Source organism: Budorcas taxicolor, chromosome 10 (genome assembly GCF_023091745.1).
Source record: "Budorcas taxicolor isolate Tak-1 chromosome 10, Takin1.1, whole genome shotgun sequence".
Taxonomy (NCBI): Eukaryota; Metazoa; Chordata; class Mammalia; order Artiodactyla; family Bovidae; genus Budorcas; species Budorcas taxicolor.
Genome location: NC_068919.1, coordinates 68,889,752 through 68,909,660, shown reverse-complemented (window position 1 = coordinate 68,909,660; position 19,909 = coordinate 68,889,752). Strand labels below are relative to the sequence as shown.

General features: G+C 37.8%; 1 protein-coding gene across 1 annotated transcript in view; it reads right to left on the bottom strand.

Moving 5' to 3' along the window:
• Positions 1-19,016, bottom strand: part of KIAA0586 (KIAA0586 ortholog) — a 138,522-nt gene extending 119,506 nt beyond the window's left edge. Inside the window, exons 1-8 of the mRNA XM_052646477.1 lie at positions 18,761-19,016; positions 17,779-17,849; positions 15,284-15,353; positions 14,076-14,145; positions 6,317-6,491; positions 4,770-4,991; positions 2,186-2,339; positions 305-472 (exon numbers count right to left, since the gene is read on the bottom strand). Of these exons, the coding sequence (XP_052502437.1) occupies positions 305-472; positions 2,186-2,339; positions 4,770-4,991; positions 6,317-6,491; positions 14,076-14,145; positions 15,284-15,353; positions 17,779-17,849; positions 18,761-19,016 (1,186 nt within the window). The remainder of the gene's footprint in view (positions 1-304; positions 473-2,185; positions 2,340-4,769; positions 4,992-6,316; positions 6,492-14,075; positions 14,146-15,283; positions 15,354-17,778; positions 17,850-18,760) is intronic.
• Positions 19,017-19,909: the final 893 nt, after the last annotated feature.

Here is a 19,909-nt window from a genome sequence, read left to right as displayed (position 1 = left end):
AGATAGCAAACCCATGTCTCCTGCATTGGCAGGCAAATTCTTTACTGCTGACCTCCTGGTAAAGAATCTGCCTGCCAACAGAGCAAGATGCAGGTTCGATCCCTGGGTCGGGAAGATCCCGGAGTAGGAAACGGCAACCCTACTCAAGTATTCTGCCTGGAAAATTCCATAGACAGCGGAGCCTGGTGGGCTATGGTCCATGGGGTCACAAAGTGTTGAACATGACTGAGCACAGCACAGTGACAGAGTCACCAGCAAAGCCCCTAATAAAAGCAGTGTGTGCTAATTATAATTGCTTTATTACCTGTATGACATGAAAGCTCCATATTTTCTTTTTCTTCTATAGGATTTTCCCTCTTTGATATTTTATCATCCTTTGAAACAGGAACAGGAGCAAATCTGCGAGGTGCTGGTGTCTCCAAAGGAGATTTCTGTTTATCAAAACTTGTATCTTCAACCTCTCTTGAACATGCTTCAACAGAAAATTAAGAAAATAATAAATTTAACTTACTTAAAAAAAATTTTAATTGTAATATTACTCTTCCCCATGTTTTAAAAATAAAACCAAAATTATATAGGATATTCAAGTTATTAACATATAGAAATAACTTCATCCTCACTAGAAATCAAAGACTATAAACTAGAAATATTTTACACTTAAACCTAATAAGAAAAAATATGACAATATTCAGTGCTACTTAAGTTGTGATGAAAATGGCAAAGCCAGACACTGCTCGTGGCAATGAAAACTGAGAAGGTCATCTGGTACTAAGTACATGTGCTTAGTCGTCCAGTCATGTCTGACTCTTTGTGACTCCACAGACTGTAGCCTGCCAGGCTCCTCTGTCCACAGGGATTCTCCAGGCAAGAATACTGGAGTGAGTTGCCATGCCCTCCTAAAGCAGATCTTCCCAACCCAGGGACTGATCCCAGGTCTTCCACACTGCAGGCAGATTCTTTACTAGCTGAGCCATCAGGGAAGCCCAGTACTAAGTACAGCAAATCTCAAAATTTTTATTCACTTTGATCTAGAGATCCCACTTTAGTGAGCACAAAACACATTGTTGCTATTGTTCAGCTGACCCAGGGATCCAACAGGTGTCTCTTGCACTGGCAGGCGATTCTTTACCACTGAGCCATCCTTTACCACTGAGCCACCAGGAAAGCCCACAAAACTGACAACTATAAACAGTGAGCATGGAAACCTGAGTTCTTGCTACAGCTCTGACACTCCCACTCTCAAGCCAGGTGACCTAGAGTAGGCAATCATAAACTTTCTGTGCTTCATTTTCCTCCCTTTACAACTTAAAAAATGACTCACATTACTTCACAAAAGTTTAAGACCCACACATTTGTGGGAGACATAAAGCAACTTGCAAGTATAAGGAGTCTTTAATATGTCTGTAATATAACAATGTCCTAATAAATCAAATGTCAGGAATAATGTACTACATGGATCTTATATATCACTAAAAGGATAGGCTCTTGATTTTCATCAGTTCATTATTCAAATATCAGTAACTTGGAGATACATTTATTGATAAGAGTTTAAATTCCAAAGGTTTAACACAAATAAGTTGTGTATTCCTTTGTTATTATAAAGAGATTTTTAAAATTTCATTAAAATAGACTTGTATTACTCCTTGAAAATATTTAGAAAGTTTCTAATTGTACTCAGGTGGTTTCTCCCCTGACAGAATGAAGAAAAACAGTAAATATGCAGTTTGTCAGAGTATTGGTGAACTGCTGTGCATATGTGTGTATGCTGGTGCTCAGTCGTGTATGACTCTTTATACCCCCAGGACGGTAGCCCTCCAGACTCCTCTGTCCATGGAAATCTCCAGGTAAGAATATTGGAATGGGTTGCCATTTCCTTCTCCAGAGGATCTTCCCAACCCAGGGATCGAACCCAGGTCTGCTAGATAAGTAAAACTTATCTAAATTTATGTAGAAATGCTTCTGACAGTTTATGAAAGTTATTAATTAAAACCATTAAATAGGACATGATCCATAACTTGGCTGAACAAGTTTCAAAATAATCTAGAAATTACTGGGCTGAAAAAACATCCCTAATTTTATAAAATAAAGAGTCTCTTATAACCCAGTAAATAAATTTTCTGCTTACAAACTGCAAAGAACATTCATAGCCGGCATCTCTTATTCATAGAGAACTATGTATTTTTACCTTGTTTGGAAGAAAAGACATTATGTGAAGACAGATTACTGCTACCAAAATTCAAATGGTCTGGTTTTACAGAATACTTCTCCACTGCTCTAGGAGGAGGTACAATAACAGGCTGAAAACTACTAGTCTTGAGTGCAGCACTGATGAAATGAGTCTAGAAAACATAAAATAACTTTGTTTATTTCAAATATCACCTGAAAGAGTTAGATGACAAAAATACCTTGAAATTTATTAGAGGACTTGAAAACAATCTATTAGATTTAATAAATAATAACAATATAAACATTACATGCAACTACTCACTGCAGGAGCAATGCTACTGGAAAGATACAGTAACACAAAGACTTGGGTTACGTCTGGCTCTACAGTGTGGCCCTGATCATTTGTTCTAAACCTCAGTTTCTTCCTTTTCACCTCAGAGATGGTTCATCAGACACTCCTGATGGCTCAGGAAATACTGAGACACTACTGTCTCCTCGAGACACTCTCTCTAGGACTAAAGAACCAGGAGAAAGGGACCCTAGCCTTTGACCCCTACTTAAACCAGACAATTTAAAACCAAAACATCTCATCTTTTAAATACCGATGATAAGATTTTACTTCAAGGTTTAAAAACCATTGGTAGAAAGCACTAAAATAAAACCGTAGCTTTGCATAGTAGCAGCAGTAAAATATTCATTTCCATATAAATGGAAAACACAGTGACAACACAGTTTTTAACACTATTTATTAAAATATCTGAAATGTACACATATCATAACTAATAAAACTGATTTTAAAAGAGTCTTATGCTAGGCAAAAAAAAAAAAACAAAACAAAAAGAATTCTTAAAAGAATTTTACAGAATTCTTAAAAGTGTGCTGAGATCCCTCTACATAAAACAGATGGATGGGTTCAAAGAATTTCATTTCATTAAGCATTAACTGAACTATGAAAATACTTTACATGTCATAAGTTCAATTTTCTCTGTAGTTATAAATTCCACAAACAAGATGTCTGAATCAGCAAAAGATTTCATTCTTCAAAAATGATAAAGTTAATAAATTATGTGCCTATTTATGGAAAGATAAATGAATGGCAGAAAGGCACTTAGAACTATGTTAAAAAAAGAAATCAATGTGCCTTTCAACGTGTAATCTCATTCTATCCTAAAGAACAAAAATAAAATTGTTTTCTAGGTAAAGAAATCAAGGCTCAGAGAAGCAAAGATTCCTATAGACTGGGGCCCAGCACTGATAGACCCACTCCCGGCCTCTCCAGATGGCCTGCTACATGCTCAATTGTAACAATGTACGGAGTACTGGCTAAAACTTTTTTTTATATGCCATGATCATTCAAATTAAAATAATATCAACCATATCTAGATTTCAAGACAAACCCTATTAGGAAGTCTTAAAAATTATAGGATATTAGAGTTCACTCTATGATCTTATACTGAGCTACAATAAGCTTATTTTTGTATACTCTTCTTAATGCTCTATTTTACTAGTATCTTTAAAAGTTTTTAAGGAGTACTAGAAGTGTGTGCTCAGTTCTGTCCAACTCTTTGGGACCCCATGGACTGAAGCCCACCAGGTTCCTCTCTCCATGGGGTTTTCCAGGCAAGAATACTTGAGTGGGTTGCCATTTCCTACTTCAGGGTATCTTTCAAACCCAGGGATCAAACCCTCGTCTCTTACATCTCCTGCACTGACATCACCTGGGAAATTCAAGTTGCACAGTATGGCACCCCACTCCAGTACTCTTGCCTGGAAAATCCCATGGACGGAGGAGACTGGTAGGCTGCAGTCCATGGGGTTGCTAAGAGTTGGACAAGATTGAAGCGACTTAGCAGTAGCAGCAAGGGGTGGAGGTGGGGGGTGGGGGGGAGGGAGGTAAATTAAAAACAATGCATTTACAATGCTGGTCATTCACTCTTTCTAAAAAATCTTTTTTAAAAAATCTGAGTACCTGAGTGCTGGGTACTATCCAAGGACTTGGAAATTTCAAAATAAATACACTATACTATTACCTGTCTGTGAAGATAACTGTTTATAATAGCCCTGTGAATCATTCAAAAGGCATAAGAATGTTCATTCTTTTTAACTAGGTAAATGTAGAAGCAAATATGTATACTAGGTGATTCTCATCCAAGGGTGTGTATCAGAATCATTAGAGAGCTTTCAAGGATTTCCAGGCCTATATTAGACCTGCTATTTCAGAATTTCTGACCGGTACAAGCATGTGTATTTTTATAAAGCTCTCCATGTGATTCTGAAGCTCTTTGCCAGGCTAAGAACCATTGATATAAACAGAAAACTGCAATGCAATATAAGCCCTTTAAAATGCCATGAAAAGAAATATCACAAAAGAAGGAAAAAAACAGTTTTAAGGAGAGGTCTCACAAAGCTAGACACCTGAACTAGAACATGCAGAGTTCTTCTTTTCCACATAGAAGAAAAGAACGATGAACAAACAAATCATTATTTAAGAACTAAAACTGTTACAATCTCAGGAGATGAACTACTGGAATAATCAGTGAATATCAGCTTAGAGATCCAAGTCATGAAAGGTCACGGGATGTGTGGTCGCTTATTACAGATACCTGAATATCGATTTGCTGCTGTTGCAGCTTTTCGAGATGCCGAATGTGTTGCTCCATAAACACATTCATTTGTTTTTCATGATCATGACAGTGTAGTGTCTCCTGTTTATTCTGCATGGTCGTCTGCTGCTCTGTAACACGTTGTAACTGTTTATCAGTCTCTTGTAACTTATTGAGTAATTCTGTAACAGAATTAACCTTTGCTTCCAACTCACTCTGCACCTAAAACAAAAATATCCAGACATCAAAAACATGCTCAATTACTAGAAAGGTTATATAAAGTGAACTGGTATAGAGAAATTATCAAACCAGAACTTTTACCCTCTACACTTCTGATGTTTCTAAAGCCTTTATGTTTAGAATCACAGAAATAAGGCAGAATAGCTATCCTTAACTAGATCTTTTTTCTCTTAAAAACTACCAAATTTGCCACAGAGAATTTTTATTTCGTCAGAAAACTAAGATCACAGCATCCAGTCCCATCACTTCATGGCAAATAGATGGGGAAACAGCGGAGACAGTGACAGATTTAATTTTGGGGGACTCCAAAATCACTGTAGATGGTGACTGCAGCCATGAAATTAAAAGATGCTTGCTCCTTGGAAGAAAAGTTATGACCAACCTAGACAGCATATTAAAAAGCAGAGACATTACTTGGCCAACAAAGGTCCATCTAGTCAAAGCTATGGTTTTTCCAATAGTTATGTATGAATGTGAGAGCTGGACTATAAAGAAAGCTGGAAAAAAAAAAAAAGAAAGAAAGAAAGCTGAGCGCTGAAGAATTGATGCTTTTGAACTGTGGTGTTGGACAAGACTCTTGAGAATCCCTTGGACTGCAAGGAGATCCAACCAGTTCATCCTAAAAGAAATCAGTCCTGAATATTCATTGGAAGAACTGATGCTAAAGCTGAAACTCCAATACTTTGGCCACCTGATGCAAAGAACTGACTCATTGGAAAAGACCCTGACACTGGGAAGGATTGAAGGCGGGAGGAAAAGGGGAAGACAGAGGATGAGATGGTTGGATGGCATCACCGACTCCATGGACATGAGTCTGAGTAAACTCTGGGAGTTGGTGATGGACAGGGAAGCCTGGCATGCTGCAGTACATGTGGTTGCAGAGTCGGACACAACTGAGCGACTGAACTGAGTTTGGTCAGCAATCTTGGCTCTCCCACCTATTAGCTCTAAGACCTGATGCTGACTCTGACCTGTTTTTCAATCTTCTCAGTTACAAATGGAGGGCTTTGCATATATGATCTGTAGGGTCAATTCTAGCTCTAAAATAAGGATGTCCAGTCATCCCAGCTACCCAAGACTGAGTGGCTCCCAAGATGAGATACTCCACTGCTAAAACAAAGGAATCCAGGATTTTCTAGCAGTAATACAGGGATGAGAGTTAAGTCTGATAATGTCTGAGAAATAATACATAACCACAGAGAACAACGAGAATGTCCCTAGTCAATGGCTGGACACAACAATTACAAAATCAGTGTCTGGTACATTTTACAAAGAAGTTATGACTATCTAGGAAGAAACAGGTATACTTTTATCAGTGGAGCTGCTGTTGCAATGGCGGCGGCAGTTGCTGCAGCCACAGTTGTAGCTGAATCAATTCCACTGGGTGAAATTCTATTCTCCTGGGTAACAGGGTCCTTTTCTGTGCCTGCATCTTCTAAAAGCTGTACCTTCACCTCCTTAAAAACAGGCATGCTTTGAGCTCTGGAAATAAAAAAGGAAAAAAAGTCTATTCAGTAAGCTATACTGAACCATTAGAAGAAATACCTATAAGTGGCAATCTGCTGCAGGTGAATTTTCTTGATTTTTTAAAAAAAGATAAATTCCTATTTTTTGCTATCAGCATATCATTCATTTGGTTAATGAAATCTATTAAGGCTCAGGTCACCACACACTAAGAAAATTAAAAGATAATTTCCAGAAGGCACTGATATTTCAGAAAATATGACTTACACATATGAAAAAGACATGGGCACAATTACAATGATTTAGAGTCAAGAAGCACAAATCTGGGACTTCCCTGGTGGCCCAGGGGTTAAGAATCTACTCGCCAACGAAGGGGACACAGGTTCGATCCCTGGCCTGGAAGGATCCCACCTGTCATGGAGTAACTAAGGCCATGCGCCACAACTGCTGACGCTCGCATGCATAGAGCCCGTGCTCCTCCATAAGAGAAGCCAGCACAATGAGAAGTCCTAGCACCGCAACAGAGTAGCATCCACTCACCACAAACAGAGCCACCCACATGCAGCAACAAAGACCCAGTGCAACCAAAAATAAATAAAAATAAACTTTAAAAAGTTTTTGAAAAGAAGTACAGATTTAAAACATACAGCAAAGGCTGTAAGTATTCAGGTATCAAGTTTTACTCCCAAAGGAAGACAACCCAAGAGGGACTATTAAAACTGCTGAAAAGAATTTCTAAACTTCTAACTCATTTAGATTTAATAAATGTCACCTAATTTATTAAAACGGGCATAAAATAACATTACTAAGCAGTCTGGATTAAAGATGAGTCCAGAAAATAACATATTCACAATAAGGCATTTAACTAAACACTTATTAAAAAAAAAAAAAAAAAAAAAAGACTGGTCAATTTTGTGTTGTCTTTGGCCTAAAAGAAATGAAAGAAACACTGACAAAATTGAAGAGTGCCTAAGGTAAGTCTAAGTAAAATCAGCAGGAATATGCTTCATCTCCAGCTGCTGGATTTCCACCTTCTGATTTTTAAAGAAGGCACAGAGCTCTTAAACCTACTCCTCTTCGATGTTGCCTCATTTCTATTAAGAGCATCATTTGTCTCGCATTCTCAAAATTTTGAAGTTATCTTAAGTTCTCTACCCTTCAATTAACTTCTCATACCCAACTGAGTCATCGGGTTTTCTCAATTATTTCATCACAATTGCAGGAATCATGTCATGGAATTATAGAGGCAGGGGAACCCAAAGCCCAGCTTTCCTAATTTTCTTCATTTTACAGATGAAGAAAGAAACTGAGGTCCACAGAGATAATGGGATTTACCTGATCACGTCATAGAACTAGTAAGTACCCAAGTTAAGGCCAGTGCCCACAGATCTTCCCATGACATCAGGCTTTTTCTCTCGAAACAGCACTTCTCCCTTCATAATTCTGCTCTAGTACAAAACCATCATCTCTTGCCAACTACTTCATTCTTCTGGTTTCTATTTGCTTAAAAACTTTTCACACAGATTTCACCATTCAAAAGCCTAAAATCATTCCTTACAGACAACTGAATAGGCTAGTTTCCTATTCGGCATTCTGCTTACTCCATCCTCTGGTCCTGCCCTAGGTTCCAACATATACTGTACTTTCTGTGTCCTCTCCCCAGTTACACTGCTCTCACAGGTGACTCCAGGCTTTTTTTTGACTCTCTTCTCTCAATCTTCTTCACCCAACTTGCTCTAACCTTCTTCCCAAGATTCAACAATTGAATTGAAAAGTCTGACCTTTTCAATAAGCCTGTTCTTGGGGACTTCTCTGGTGGTCCAGTGGTTGGGACTCCGAGTTCCCAATGCAGGGAACGTGGGTTCAACCCTGGGAACTAAGATCCTGAATGCCAAATGGCACAGCCAAAAAAATAAATACGCCTGTTCTTAAAACACTTCCTCTTGATTTCTCCATTCATTAATTTCTTTTCATTTACTTTCGATGAGCTTCCCTGATAGGTCAGACGGTAAAGAATCTGCCCACAGTGCAGGAGATCCAGGTTTGATCCCTGGAAAAGGGGATAGCTACCTACTCCAGTATTCTTGTCTGGAGAATTCCATGGACAGAGAAGCCGGGTGAGATATAGTCCATATGGTCACACAGTCAGAAATGACTGAGAGATGAACACAACACTTACTTCCAAGACCATACAATTGAGGCTTGACAGTCAGCCATCCTACGGTTTAAATGGCTTCTCTTGTGGCTCAACTGGTAAAGAATCTGCCTGCAGTGTGGGAGACCTGGGTTCAATGCCTGGGTTGGGAAGATCCCCTGAAGAAGGGAAAGGCTACCCACTCCAGTATTCTGGCTTGGAGAATTCCATTGACTGAGTAGTCCATGGGGTCGCAGAGTCATACACAACTGAGCGACTTTCACTTTCACAGAATAGACATTTAACAAAACTAACATGTTAACAAAATTAACAACGTACTGAATGTTTCCACTCACAGCTCTAATCATACATTCCTCCATCTATGTACCTATTCTCTCCCCAACTAAGCTCTACGCAACCTGGAGTAGGGGGCTTTTATACCACATAAGCAGTAAGAAAGAGCACAGAGTTGGTGCTAAATATACATTTAGCTGACTGAGTGGTGTACTAAGAAAATATAATTCAGATAATCCCTATCCTTTAGATTTTCTGTTTGAATGTGATTTATCCTTTAAGATCTCTCATTCTGTATTAATACATTAAACTGACCAACAAGAAAAATAACATTATAAGGCCAAACATCAACTTCTTTAAAGTTTTAAATTTTTATTTTTTCCTATTATCAAATTAATAAATGCTCAATGCAGTAAATGAACACACTCAATATTCCAGCAAATTTGGAAAACTCAGCAGTGGCCACAGGACTGGAAAAGGTCAGTTTTCATTCCAATCCCAAAGAAAGTGAAGTCACTCAGTCGTGTCTGACTCTTTGTGACCCCGTGGACTGTAGCCTACCAAGCTCCTCTGTCCATGGGATTCTCCAGGCAAGAATACTGGAGTGGGTTGCCATTTCCTTCTCCAGCGGATCTTCCCAACGCAGGGATCGAACCTGGGTTTCCCGCATTGCAGGCAGACGCTTTAACCTCTGAGCCACCAGGAAAGCCCCAATCCCAAAGAAAGGCAATGCCAAAGAATGCTCAAACTACCACACAATTGCACTCATCTCACATGCTAGTAAAGTAATGCTCAAAATTCTCCAAGTCAGGCTTCAGCAATATGTGAACCATGAACTTCCAGATGTTCAAGCTTGTTTTAGAATAGGCAGAGGAACCAGAGATCACATTGCCAACATCCGCTGGATCATGGAAAAAGCAAGAGAGTTCCAGAAAAACATCTATTTCTGTTTTATTGACTATGCCAAAGCCTTTGACTGTGTGGATCACAATACACTGTGGAAAATTCTGAAAGAGATGGGAATACCAGACTACCTGACCTGCCTCTTGAGAAACCTATATGCAGGTCAGGAGGCAACAGTTAGAACTGGACATGGAACAACAGACTGGTTCCAAATAGGAAAAGGAGTACGTCAAGGCTGTATATTGTCACCCTGCTTATATAACTTATATGCAGAGTACATCATGAGAAACGCTGGGCTGGAAGAGGCACAAGCTGGAATCAAGATTGCCAGGAGAAATATCACTAACCTCAGATATGCAGATGACACCATCCTTATAGCAGAAAGTGAAGAGGAACTAAAAAGCCTCTTGATGAAAGTGAAAGAGGAGAGTGAACAAGTTGACTTAAAGCTCAACATTCAGAAAATTAAGATCATGGCATCCAGTCCCATCACTTCATGGCGAATAGATGGGGAAACAGTGGAAACAGTGGATGACTTTATTTTTCTGGGCTCCAAAATCACTGCAGTTGGTGACTGCAGCCATGAAATTAAAAGACACTTACTCCTTGGAAGGAGGGTTATGAGCAACCTAGATAGCATATTCAAAAGCAGAGACATTACTTTGCCAACAAAGGTCCGTCTAGTCAAGGCTATGGTTTTTCCAGTGGTCATGTATGGATGTGAGAGTTGGACTGTGAAGAAGGCTGAGCGCCGAAGAATTGATGCTTTTGAACTGTGGTGTTGGAGAAGACTCTTGAGAGTCCCTAGGACTGCAAGAAGATCCAACCAGTCCATTGTAAAGGAGATCAGTCCTGGGTGTTTATTGGAAGGACTCATGCTAAAGCTGAAACTCCAATACTTTGGCCACCTCATGCGAAGAGTTGACTCATTGGAAAAGACTCTGATGCTGGGAGGGGTTGGGGGCAGGAGGAGAAGGGGAAAACAGAGGATGAGATGGCTGGATGGCATCACCAACTCGATGGACATGAGTCTGGGTGAACTCCAGGAGTTGGTGATGGACAGGGAGGCCTGGCGAGCTGCAACTCATGGGGTCGCAAAGAGTCAGACATGACTGAGCGACTGAACTGAAGTGTAAAGAACTAGAAAAAATGCACATAATTCACCCACTCAGAAGAAACTATTCCTTTCCTTTTTGTCTTTTTCTAGAACTCTTTTTATTCCTTAATCCTCTGAATCTGGCATCTATCTCCACTACACTGAAACCACTCTTACGAAGGCCATTAATACCTCCTCTTGCTCAATTCAATGGACACTTCTCAGTCCTTATCTTTATGTCTGAGCAGCTATCACACTTAGAACCTCACTTCCTCGGTTTTGTTAAGACCACACTCTTCACTTCTGGATAAACTTTCTGAGTGGCACTTAGAAATCACCTTGCCTTCTCTGTGCATCTCTTAAAGATTCGGTTTTCTTACAGATCTATCCTAAGCCACCTCTTTTCACTCTCACACTCCCACCAGGCCAATTCAACCACTTTCAGAGCTCAGACTACTATCTATATACAGGCAACTTATATACATGGATTTCTAGCTTAGAATCCTTTTGCCAGTTTGACCTCTTTATGGCTTGGTGGGTAAAGAATCCACCTGCAATGCAGAAGAGACCGGAGATGTGGGTCTGATCCCTGGGTTGGGAAGGTCCCCTGGAGGAGGGTATGGCAACCCACTCCAGTATCCTTGCCTGGAGAATCCCATGAACAGAGGAGCCTGGCGGGCTATAGTCCATGGGGTCACAGAGTGTCAGACATGACTGAGCACAGAGGTTCAGTTTGCTATCAGACATTTTTTACCTGGATGTCTCATAGGTACCTCAAACCCTTGCCAATGTCTAGAGTGAAATTTATTCACCAACACCTCCCCTTTTCAATGAATACTATTACTGACTATGCATTTATACAAGCCAAAAATCTGGGATCCATCCTTAGCTCCTTCCTCATGGTCACATCTAAGCATCAATTCCTGTCAATTCTATCTCCAAATTATCTTCCAAACCTGTGCACTCATTTTCAGGCCAGCACGATTCCCACCTTCACATCCCACCTCTTACCAATGGGTTTAGAATCAATCTAACCCATCTCTTTCAAAGATCTTCAAAAAGTTCACAGTCAATTGGCTTCCTAGATTTCAGTCCAGCCCTCTTCTAATCCATTTTTTCCTGAGTGAGCCTTGTAAGAAATATATATCAAACTTTAAAACTTTTAAATGATTTGCCGTTTCTCTTTACGTCCAAAGTTCTTTGGTGTCGTTCATAACTCTGCTTACCTTCCTGACACAGGAAATGTCATTCTACCCTTGTTCTAGATACTCCAGACAGACTCGTCATTCCTCAAAGGCTCATTCTAGTCAATTATCTTTTTTTACAGCTTTACTGCATATTTTAACATCAAATAGGGCAGATTCTCCATCATTCCATTTTTGTTTCTCCAAAATTAGCTATTCTCCACGGTGTGTATTCTACATGTATGTATTCTTAACAGTATGTGCATACATTCTCAACTGTGTACCCTTTCAAGTAAATTTTAGAATCACTTTGCCAAATTCAATCTGCCATTCTCAAAAGAAAAAAAGAAAATCAAGTGATACTGACTACAGTAAAGTTTCTCTAGAGACACAATAAAACTATCTTTTAACCCAATATGAGAGTCATTTTTACTGTTCTGACTCATACCACTCTCTACGCTGCAATAACCTTCTCAAACGCCCTTCGTAGTTTTTCTTTTTCAATTCTGTTTGTTCATCCTGAAATGGGGAGAGACCTACTGTGAACAAGTAGGAGGGGTAGTAGTCACAGCTATTTCTCACTGTCCACTTGTTTATGAACAACTTCTCCCTCTCAGATCTGAGAGTTCTAACTTGAAGGCAAGTTGATAAAGCCCCTATTGTGGTTGCAAGTAGTCACGGCTACCTGGGGTCAGTAGGATGGAAATGGTAATCACTCTTTCTCCAATGAAGTAGATGTAATCTGAAATTTTTAGTTTATGTACAGAATTTGGGAGACTGCCCCTCCATCATATCCTTACTTATGCCTTTTCTTATATATTTACAAACTCCAGGATACAATTTACCATCCAAATTCTCCTCCTAATCACCTATTACATACTGGGAACTGGAGGCTGATCAAATGTCAAAAGGAAAAACACCATTAAGCCAAACAACCAGCTGTGAAACTCTGGCTGGCTCAGATGACACTCCTTGTGGTTTGCTGTGCTATGCTTAGTCGCTCAGTCATGTCCAACTCTCTGCGACCCCATGGACTGAAGTCTGCCAGGCTCTTCTGTCCATGGGGATTCTCCAGGCAAGAATACTGGAATGGGCTGCCATGCCCTCTTCCAGGGCCTTGTGGTTTAGAGGTAGTATTTACTTTGTTAGTGTTTCCCAGAGTATAATATGTATATTATGCATAACTATAGGTAAAAAAAGAATAAACTTTACTTTAGTAGTTGTAGAGCTCTAGTCCAGGAGTAGAATATATTTAGCGCAGGAACATAAATCTCATTCCACCCCCACTAGTGATTTTTAAAAATATCCCTGTTGATACACTCTTTCATGTTTAGCACAGTGCTGTTGTCAGGGTTGACTCTGTATTTCATCGGCAGTAAAGATAAAGCTGGAAGGAAGTATTTAGATAGAGTAATAGCCAGTTTTCCTTCACTCCACTCAGATGCTAAGCTTGTCCCTTTCTCAAATCTTAAGCAGAGATTAAGAAAAAGTCTAAATGTCCTTTTTCAGTAAGCAGTATTATGTATGTGGTCATATATGTGACCGCTGCTATGAAGAGTATACTGAAGTGACTTAAGACAGTACTCTTTAGACAGACTACCTGGGTTTGAATTCCAACCCAGTGAATACTTGCTCAATGACTTCAGGAAAATCAATCCCTCTGTGCCTCAGTTTCCTCATCTATAAGATGGGGATTCTGTAAAATTGAGATGGTAATGTAATCTATATTATTGGATTTTGAAAAAATTAAATGAGTTAATGCATACAAAGTGCTTTCAACAACAACCACAGCAACAATAATAACTGTTAACAGCCACTGAGTATTTTATACATGCCCAGCATCATGAAAAATGCTTTATACATATTATCACACTTCTATATTTCACATATTGGAAAAAAACAACTTTTTTCCCTAGGTGCAAAGCATAAACAAAGCTGATTGTAAAGAAACACAAGAAATGCATCGCCTATTTTCTCTAAATGAAACTTACTTTTGTTTTAAAACTGCTCTTAGAGCATCTTTCTGTCCCATAGTGTACTGAGAAATAAAGATGTCATTTGCTGCAAAAAAAAAGCACAAAAATATACTTTAGATTCCTAGAAATGTATCATATTTTGATAAGCTACTAAAAGAAAAAAATTTTAATTAAAAAAAATGTTTGGGAATTCAGCAATATGATTTCTCAATTTAAAAAGACAAGAAACAAATTATGTGACTTGAGTCATAACTCAAGACTGTAAGAATAAAATTGTGTAGAAACACTTGGGGCCAAATTAGAGACATTTGTTCAAACTCTAATGAGAACACTGCTTAGCTGAAAACAAAACCAACTACTTTTAAAATGTCATTAAATACATTTTTTCAAAGCATATTTTTAATCTATTATCTTAGCAAAGACTATGCAGCATTTATAATCAGGTATCAAATACCAAACTATACAATAGGTTGGCAATAATACAATTACCTTTACCATCACAAATTATTTTCTGGACTTCAGAGATTTCATTAATAGCTTAACTTGGAAGGAAAAATGAATTAAAAATGAAAACAAGAAAAAACTGTAAGGTTGTTTAATAAATACCTAAAAAAAAAAAATCAATGAATATCTAAAACTCTAAAATTCTATCCTTACCAAAGAAATTCTTAAAAGTGTGCTAAGTCGTTTCAGTTGTGTCTGACTCTTTGTGACCCTATGGACTGTAGCCCACCAGGCTCCTCTGTCCATGGGATTCTCCAGGCAGGAATACTGGAGTGGGTTGCCATGCCCTTTTTCAGGGGATCTTCCTGACCCAGGGATCAAACCCACATATCTTATGTCTCCTGTACTAGCAGACAGGTTCTTTACCACCCGCACCACCTTGGAAGCCCAAATTCTTACATATTACAACATAAATGAACCATGAAGACATGCTAAGTGAAATAGATCATTCACCAAAGGACAAAACTCTATATATGATTCCACACATATGGAGATAGAATGGAATATATAGCGACAGGAAGCAGAATGGTGGGAAGGGGAACAGAGTTAGTATATAATGAGAACAGAGTTTTGGTTGGGGAAGATGAAAAGTTCTGGAGATGGGATGGTGGTGATAGCTGCACAACATGAATATACCTAATGCCACTTAAAAATGGTAAAAATGGTAAACTTTACATTATGGGTATTTTACCAAAAAATTAATAAATCTATCCTTTTACCTTTTTGTCTGTTGTTCTCTTCCATTTTATTCAAAGGCAACACTTGCACTGCAGCATCTTTAGAAAAATCCTTTAGGATATGAAAGGAAGAAATGAAAGGCATAAATCCACTTTATGATTCATTATTTATTAAGTACCATTTACTAGCTTATGTGACTATTGTGTCCTGGGAGGACACAACTATTTGTTTATACACTTAATTCCAGCACTACCATGCTTAGGTACCCTGAAGCTACTCAAAGATGTGTTGAATGAGTAATGAGCTATCAGACAAGTGAATGAATTGGAAAATGAACAAGCAAGTGTGGTCCTGAAATTCAGATTTAAATCCCAATTTGCTACTTTCAGGAGAGCAACCCATATAACATTTCAATGGAAACAGTTAAATGTAAAAATATGATTCACTGTGAGACAAATGTAGTTTATAAGGATGTCCATTGCACGGCACTACACCAGAAATTAATTTTCACAGTATTCTTTGTCACTGAGCTATAATGTAGTCTCGGAAGACTTCTCTACAGACGTGACAACTACTGCCAAACAGATTTCTGCTCACATGTGTACCCCAGGACTTCACTTCTAAGATTCTATTCACTGCTAAGACACCATGACATTTTAAGTGCTTGGTTCATTTAACATTGCTTCACCTTCCTTAGGCACACGTTTTTCCCCCTGCCAAATCATTAAATAGAAAACAAAAAATAGTAAAAGAAAATTGATACAAGCTATCTGCTGATAATAGGTGTTAAATTCCTAAAAATAGCCAATGAGACTAACAAGACATGGAATGCATCTGGGAAATCAAAGAATTCCCACAAAACAGTATGAAAAAGCACAGCACATAAATATGTATTCACAAGAGAATAAATACAGGTGGCAATATAAATGAAAAAAAGTTCCCCTTCACTAATAATAAAAGAAATACAAAATCAAACAATGCGATGCCCTTTCCACCTATCAAAACAGCAAACTTTATGTTTGTTTGTTTAATATTAATGCTTCATATAAATGAAGATGGAGGGAAATCCACTAATTCTACTCATGACCTTGCTAGAGAATACATATTGATACAGTTTTTCTAGAGGCAATCTAGAAATAATATAAAAAATGTGCATATTCTTTTAGGTAATAATTTTATACCTAGAAATTAATATAAGAAAGTGAGCTCAGATAAAAACCAGAATGTTCATCACCTGGTTGTACATATTATAAAAATTTCGGTGGAAAAAACCTCAATGTCACAAAATAAGAATATGAACATAGAAACTATGGTACATACATACACTGAAATTCTGTGAATTTATTAAAAGCTCCTAAGAAAAAAAATCAATGACATGCAACAATAACTTTAATATTCTTAGTTATAAAATAATCCCATTTCATAAAATATACATATACATAGAAAAAACTCAAAATGTTAACAGTACTTGCTTTTATATAATTGTGGAATTTCTTTTTTCCTTCTTCTTTTTGATTTTCTATAGTGATTTTAAGGTTTTGTTTTCTTTCTGCACATGTATAAGGATTTGCTCCTTATAGTAGGAAAAGGTAACTCTTATCTTCCAGTGGTAGAAAGAAACAAGTATGAAGAGGAGCAAATCTAAATATGAGCATATTGGACACAAACTTCTTTCACTTTTCGCTTTAAAATAGCATGGTCAAGTCAATAGAGAATATAATCTTAGCCCTTATCTATGAAATAAAAACATAATGCAAAAAGGCTGCAGTTTGTGATCATGGTAAAATGATAAAGAACTAGGTTTGCTCTGCAGGTATATTTTATATTAGACAAATCTACACAAAACAAACTGTTAGCCTATATTAAATCGAATGGAATCCTGCCTGATGATCTTCCAAAGATCACCCTTTTATGTTCAATTATACAATAATAACATATCCATACATTTGAGAAATTATTTAAATAACAGAATTAAAATACCATTAATCTTTAAATAAAGCCTCCTCAAAAAAGAAATAAAACACATCAACCCAAAGGCTAGGCATTTATTCAGAGATCAAGTACAGCACATAATTATACCTTTTTATGATGAATTGTTGACAAAATTCATAAGTAAATAGCTGCAATACCTGTTTTAGTTTACTTGTTGTTAAATTCACAATATATAGTCAATATTATGATAAGTGATCAAAGTCTAATTGTGTGACCAAACATATTTATAAACAAATATTTTCAGCATTATAAATAAAAAATGACATTAAGATGAGAATTTCATGTTATTAGCTTTTAAATACCTCTCAAAAAAAAAAAAAGCACACAAAAGGCTTCAGAATAGTTAGAATAAATTCACACTTCACTTTTTAAAAATTCTATTGTTACAGCTCCTTTACCTTTACCTAGCAGTTTGTAAAAATATGTCTTTGGTAAGCGAACTTAAATTAAAAACAAGGCCTATTGCTAATCTAAATTTTAAAAAGCCTTACTTGACAATACTTAAAATTTTAACATAAGCGTAATTAAGAATTATTTTGCTTACACTTTCTGACACAGTAGGATTTTCTACTGGAGGCTGCTGATAATTTCTGGCAGAAGTTAAGTCTGATGAACCTAACAAAATAAAAGAATCAATTTTAGTGAGTTTTAAATTAGAACGTTTCCTTTAGAAACTGTATAAGCATAATTCAAGAACTATAAATTCCATATTAATCCAAGACCTAAACTGGAAGCCAATCTTCATGCAAAAAGCTTAAAATGTACATATATATATACCGATGAAGGTTTTCACATCTGATATTTTGGAAAGTAAGGGCTCAAAACTGACAATCCAATAAGACAAGTATACAAAGTTATACAACGAGTTACACTATTGAATTAGGACAAACTATCTGTGCAATCACTTGCCAGGAAGAAAACATGCAATGATATAAAAGCCTAATTAAACAGCAGGCCTAGGTTATGTTGAAACTGCCAAAAGCAGCACTATAAAAACTACTTTATTTATTCTTTCTCGCACTTATATTCATTAATCTGATTACCAGTGAAGTGGGTTATCTTTACTTCCAGGGAGCTTAGACAAGTTAAGTGAATTGGATTACGGATGCCATCAAAAGGCAGAAATTGTTCTTTTCTACAATTCCAAACTGTACAGCATTATCCAAACAGAAGGTAAAAAGCCAGCCCCTACTGGTGAAAAACACATCACACTAATTAAATGTGTCCATCACAGATATGAACAAGAATAGTGTGCCAAAAAAACACGCAAAGAAAAAAAAAACGAAACGTTTTATTCATTCCATCTATTGAATATGATTCGATGTAGACTGTTCCTGCCTGGCCATTTTCCCAGGAAAAGGGGTCACTCTTCTAACGACTGTACAAGCGAGAAATATCTTGTATTTAGGAATTTAAACATTAAAAATCCTCTAGGTTTTGAAACACACACACACACAACGAAATGAAAATAAAGACTAAAGATTTACAAAATCGAAAACTGGTTGAAACTATTTGGAATCACATACCACATAACGTTCCATTCAAGCTCTTCCCAGTTCTAACAGGAAGACGTTTATTTGCAGACAACGCTGGAGGAACACGGGACAATTCATCTTTCAGCAAAGCCAAATTATCTCCCTGATTTGGAGAAACTATCTCACGAAGTCTCCTCGCTGGTACTTTAACCTTTTTTTTCTTTTCCAGGCAAAACTCTGAGCCTTTCATATTACTGGTAACAAACCTAGTCCCACAGTTCTGAACAGAATTTTCTTCTGGGTCCATAAAACTTCAGAACAAAATTTTCACCTCTATGAGGATTTAGTGGGGCCGGGGGTAGGGGAGAAAAAATGAGGGAGGAGTATGATAAAGAAAACGTGAATTTCACGTGATTTTGAAACATGCAAGCATCAACTTTTACATAAAACAATGCCTAAACAGACTATCCGCAAAGCTAGAAATTTCAATTTGGTATTTGACCGAGGATTGATTTACCCATCAATCCCATATTTACCCATTAATTCCATTCAGTCTATTAATGCACCACGCCAATAAATCTCAAAGTGAGGAGGACAAGAGAACGGCCACATAAGTAATAATAACAATAACACAGAGCACTCCCCTAGAGTACTCCCGGAGAGAAGGCAGTACAAAGGAAACCAGATGCGGATGCGAGTTAAAATTTGAGAGGGAGTCAAGCAGGCAAAACGAAATGCTACTTTTTTTCCCCAAAATCACCTACATAAGAAGCTTAATAGCTTCCTTTAACCAACGAGTCTTACACACCCCTTCAGAAGCAATCATCAGACACCTAAATTCACCCTTCCGTGTCTCCCGAAAGCCCGGTATCTGCGGAATCACAGGTCTAATCTGACAAGTTCAGTTGCCCGCTGGTCAACACCTACTTCCCTTTAAACCCGCCCTTCAAACACAACACGCATGCGCGCCATGAAATCGTCCAAATCCTCCAACCAAAAAGCTAAACACTGTCGGGTGCTTCTCCATCACTCTCCGGGTGGAAACAAACTGCCGGCGTGAAACACTTAAAACGGGTGTGAAATTTTTGTTTTATTAAAGGCAGTAGTACATTGCCCCACAAGACTTAAAACACTGAATAACACCCGAGTCTCATCCAGGACCTGAAGAACTCCCGACCTAGCTGGTTATACACCATTCTT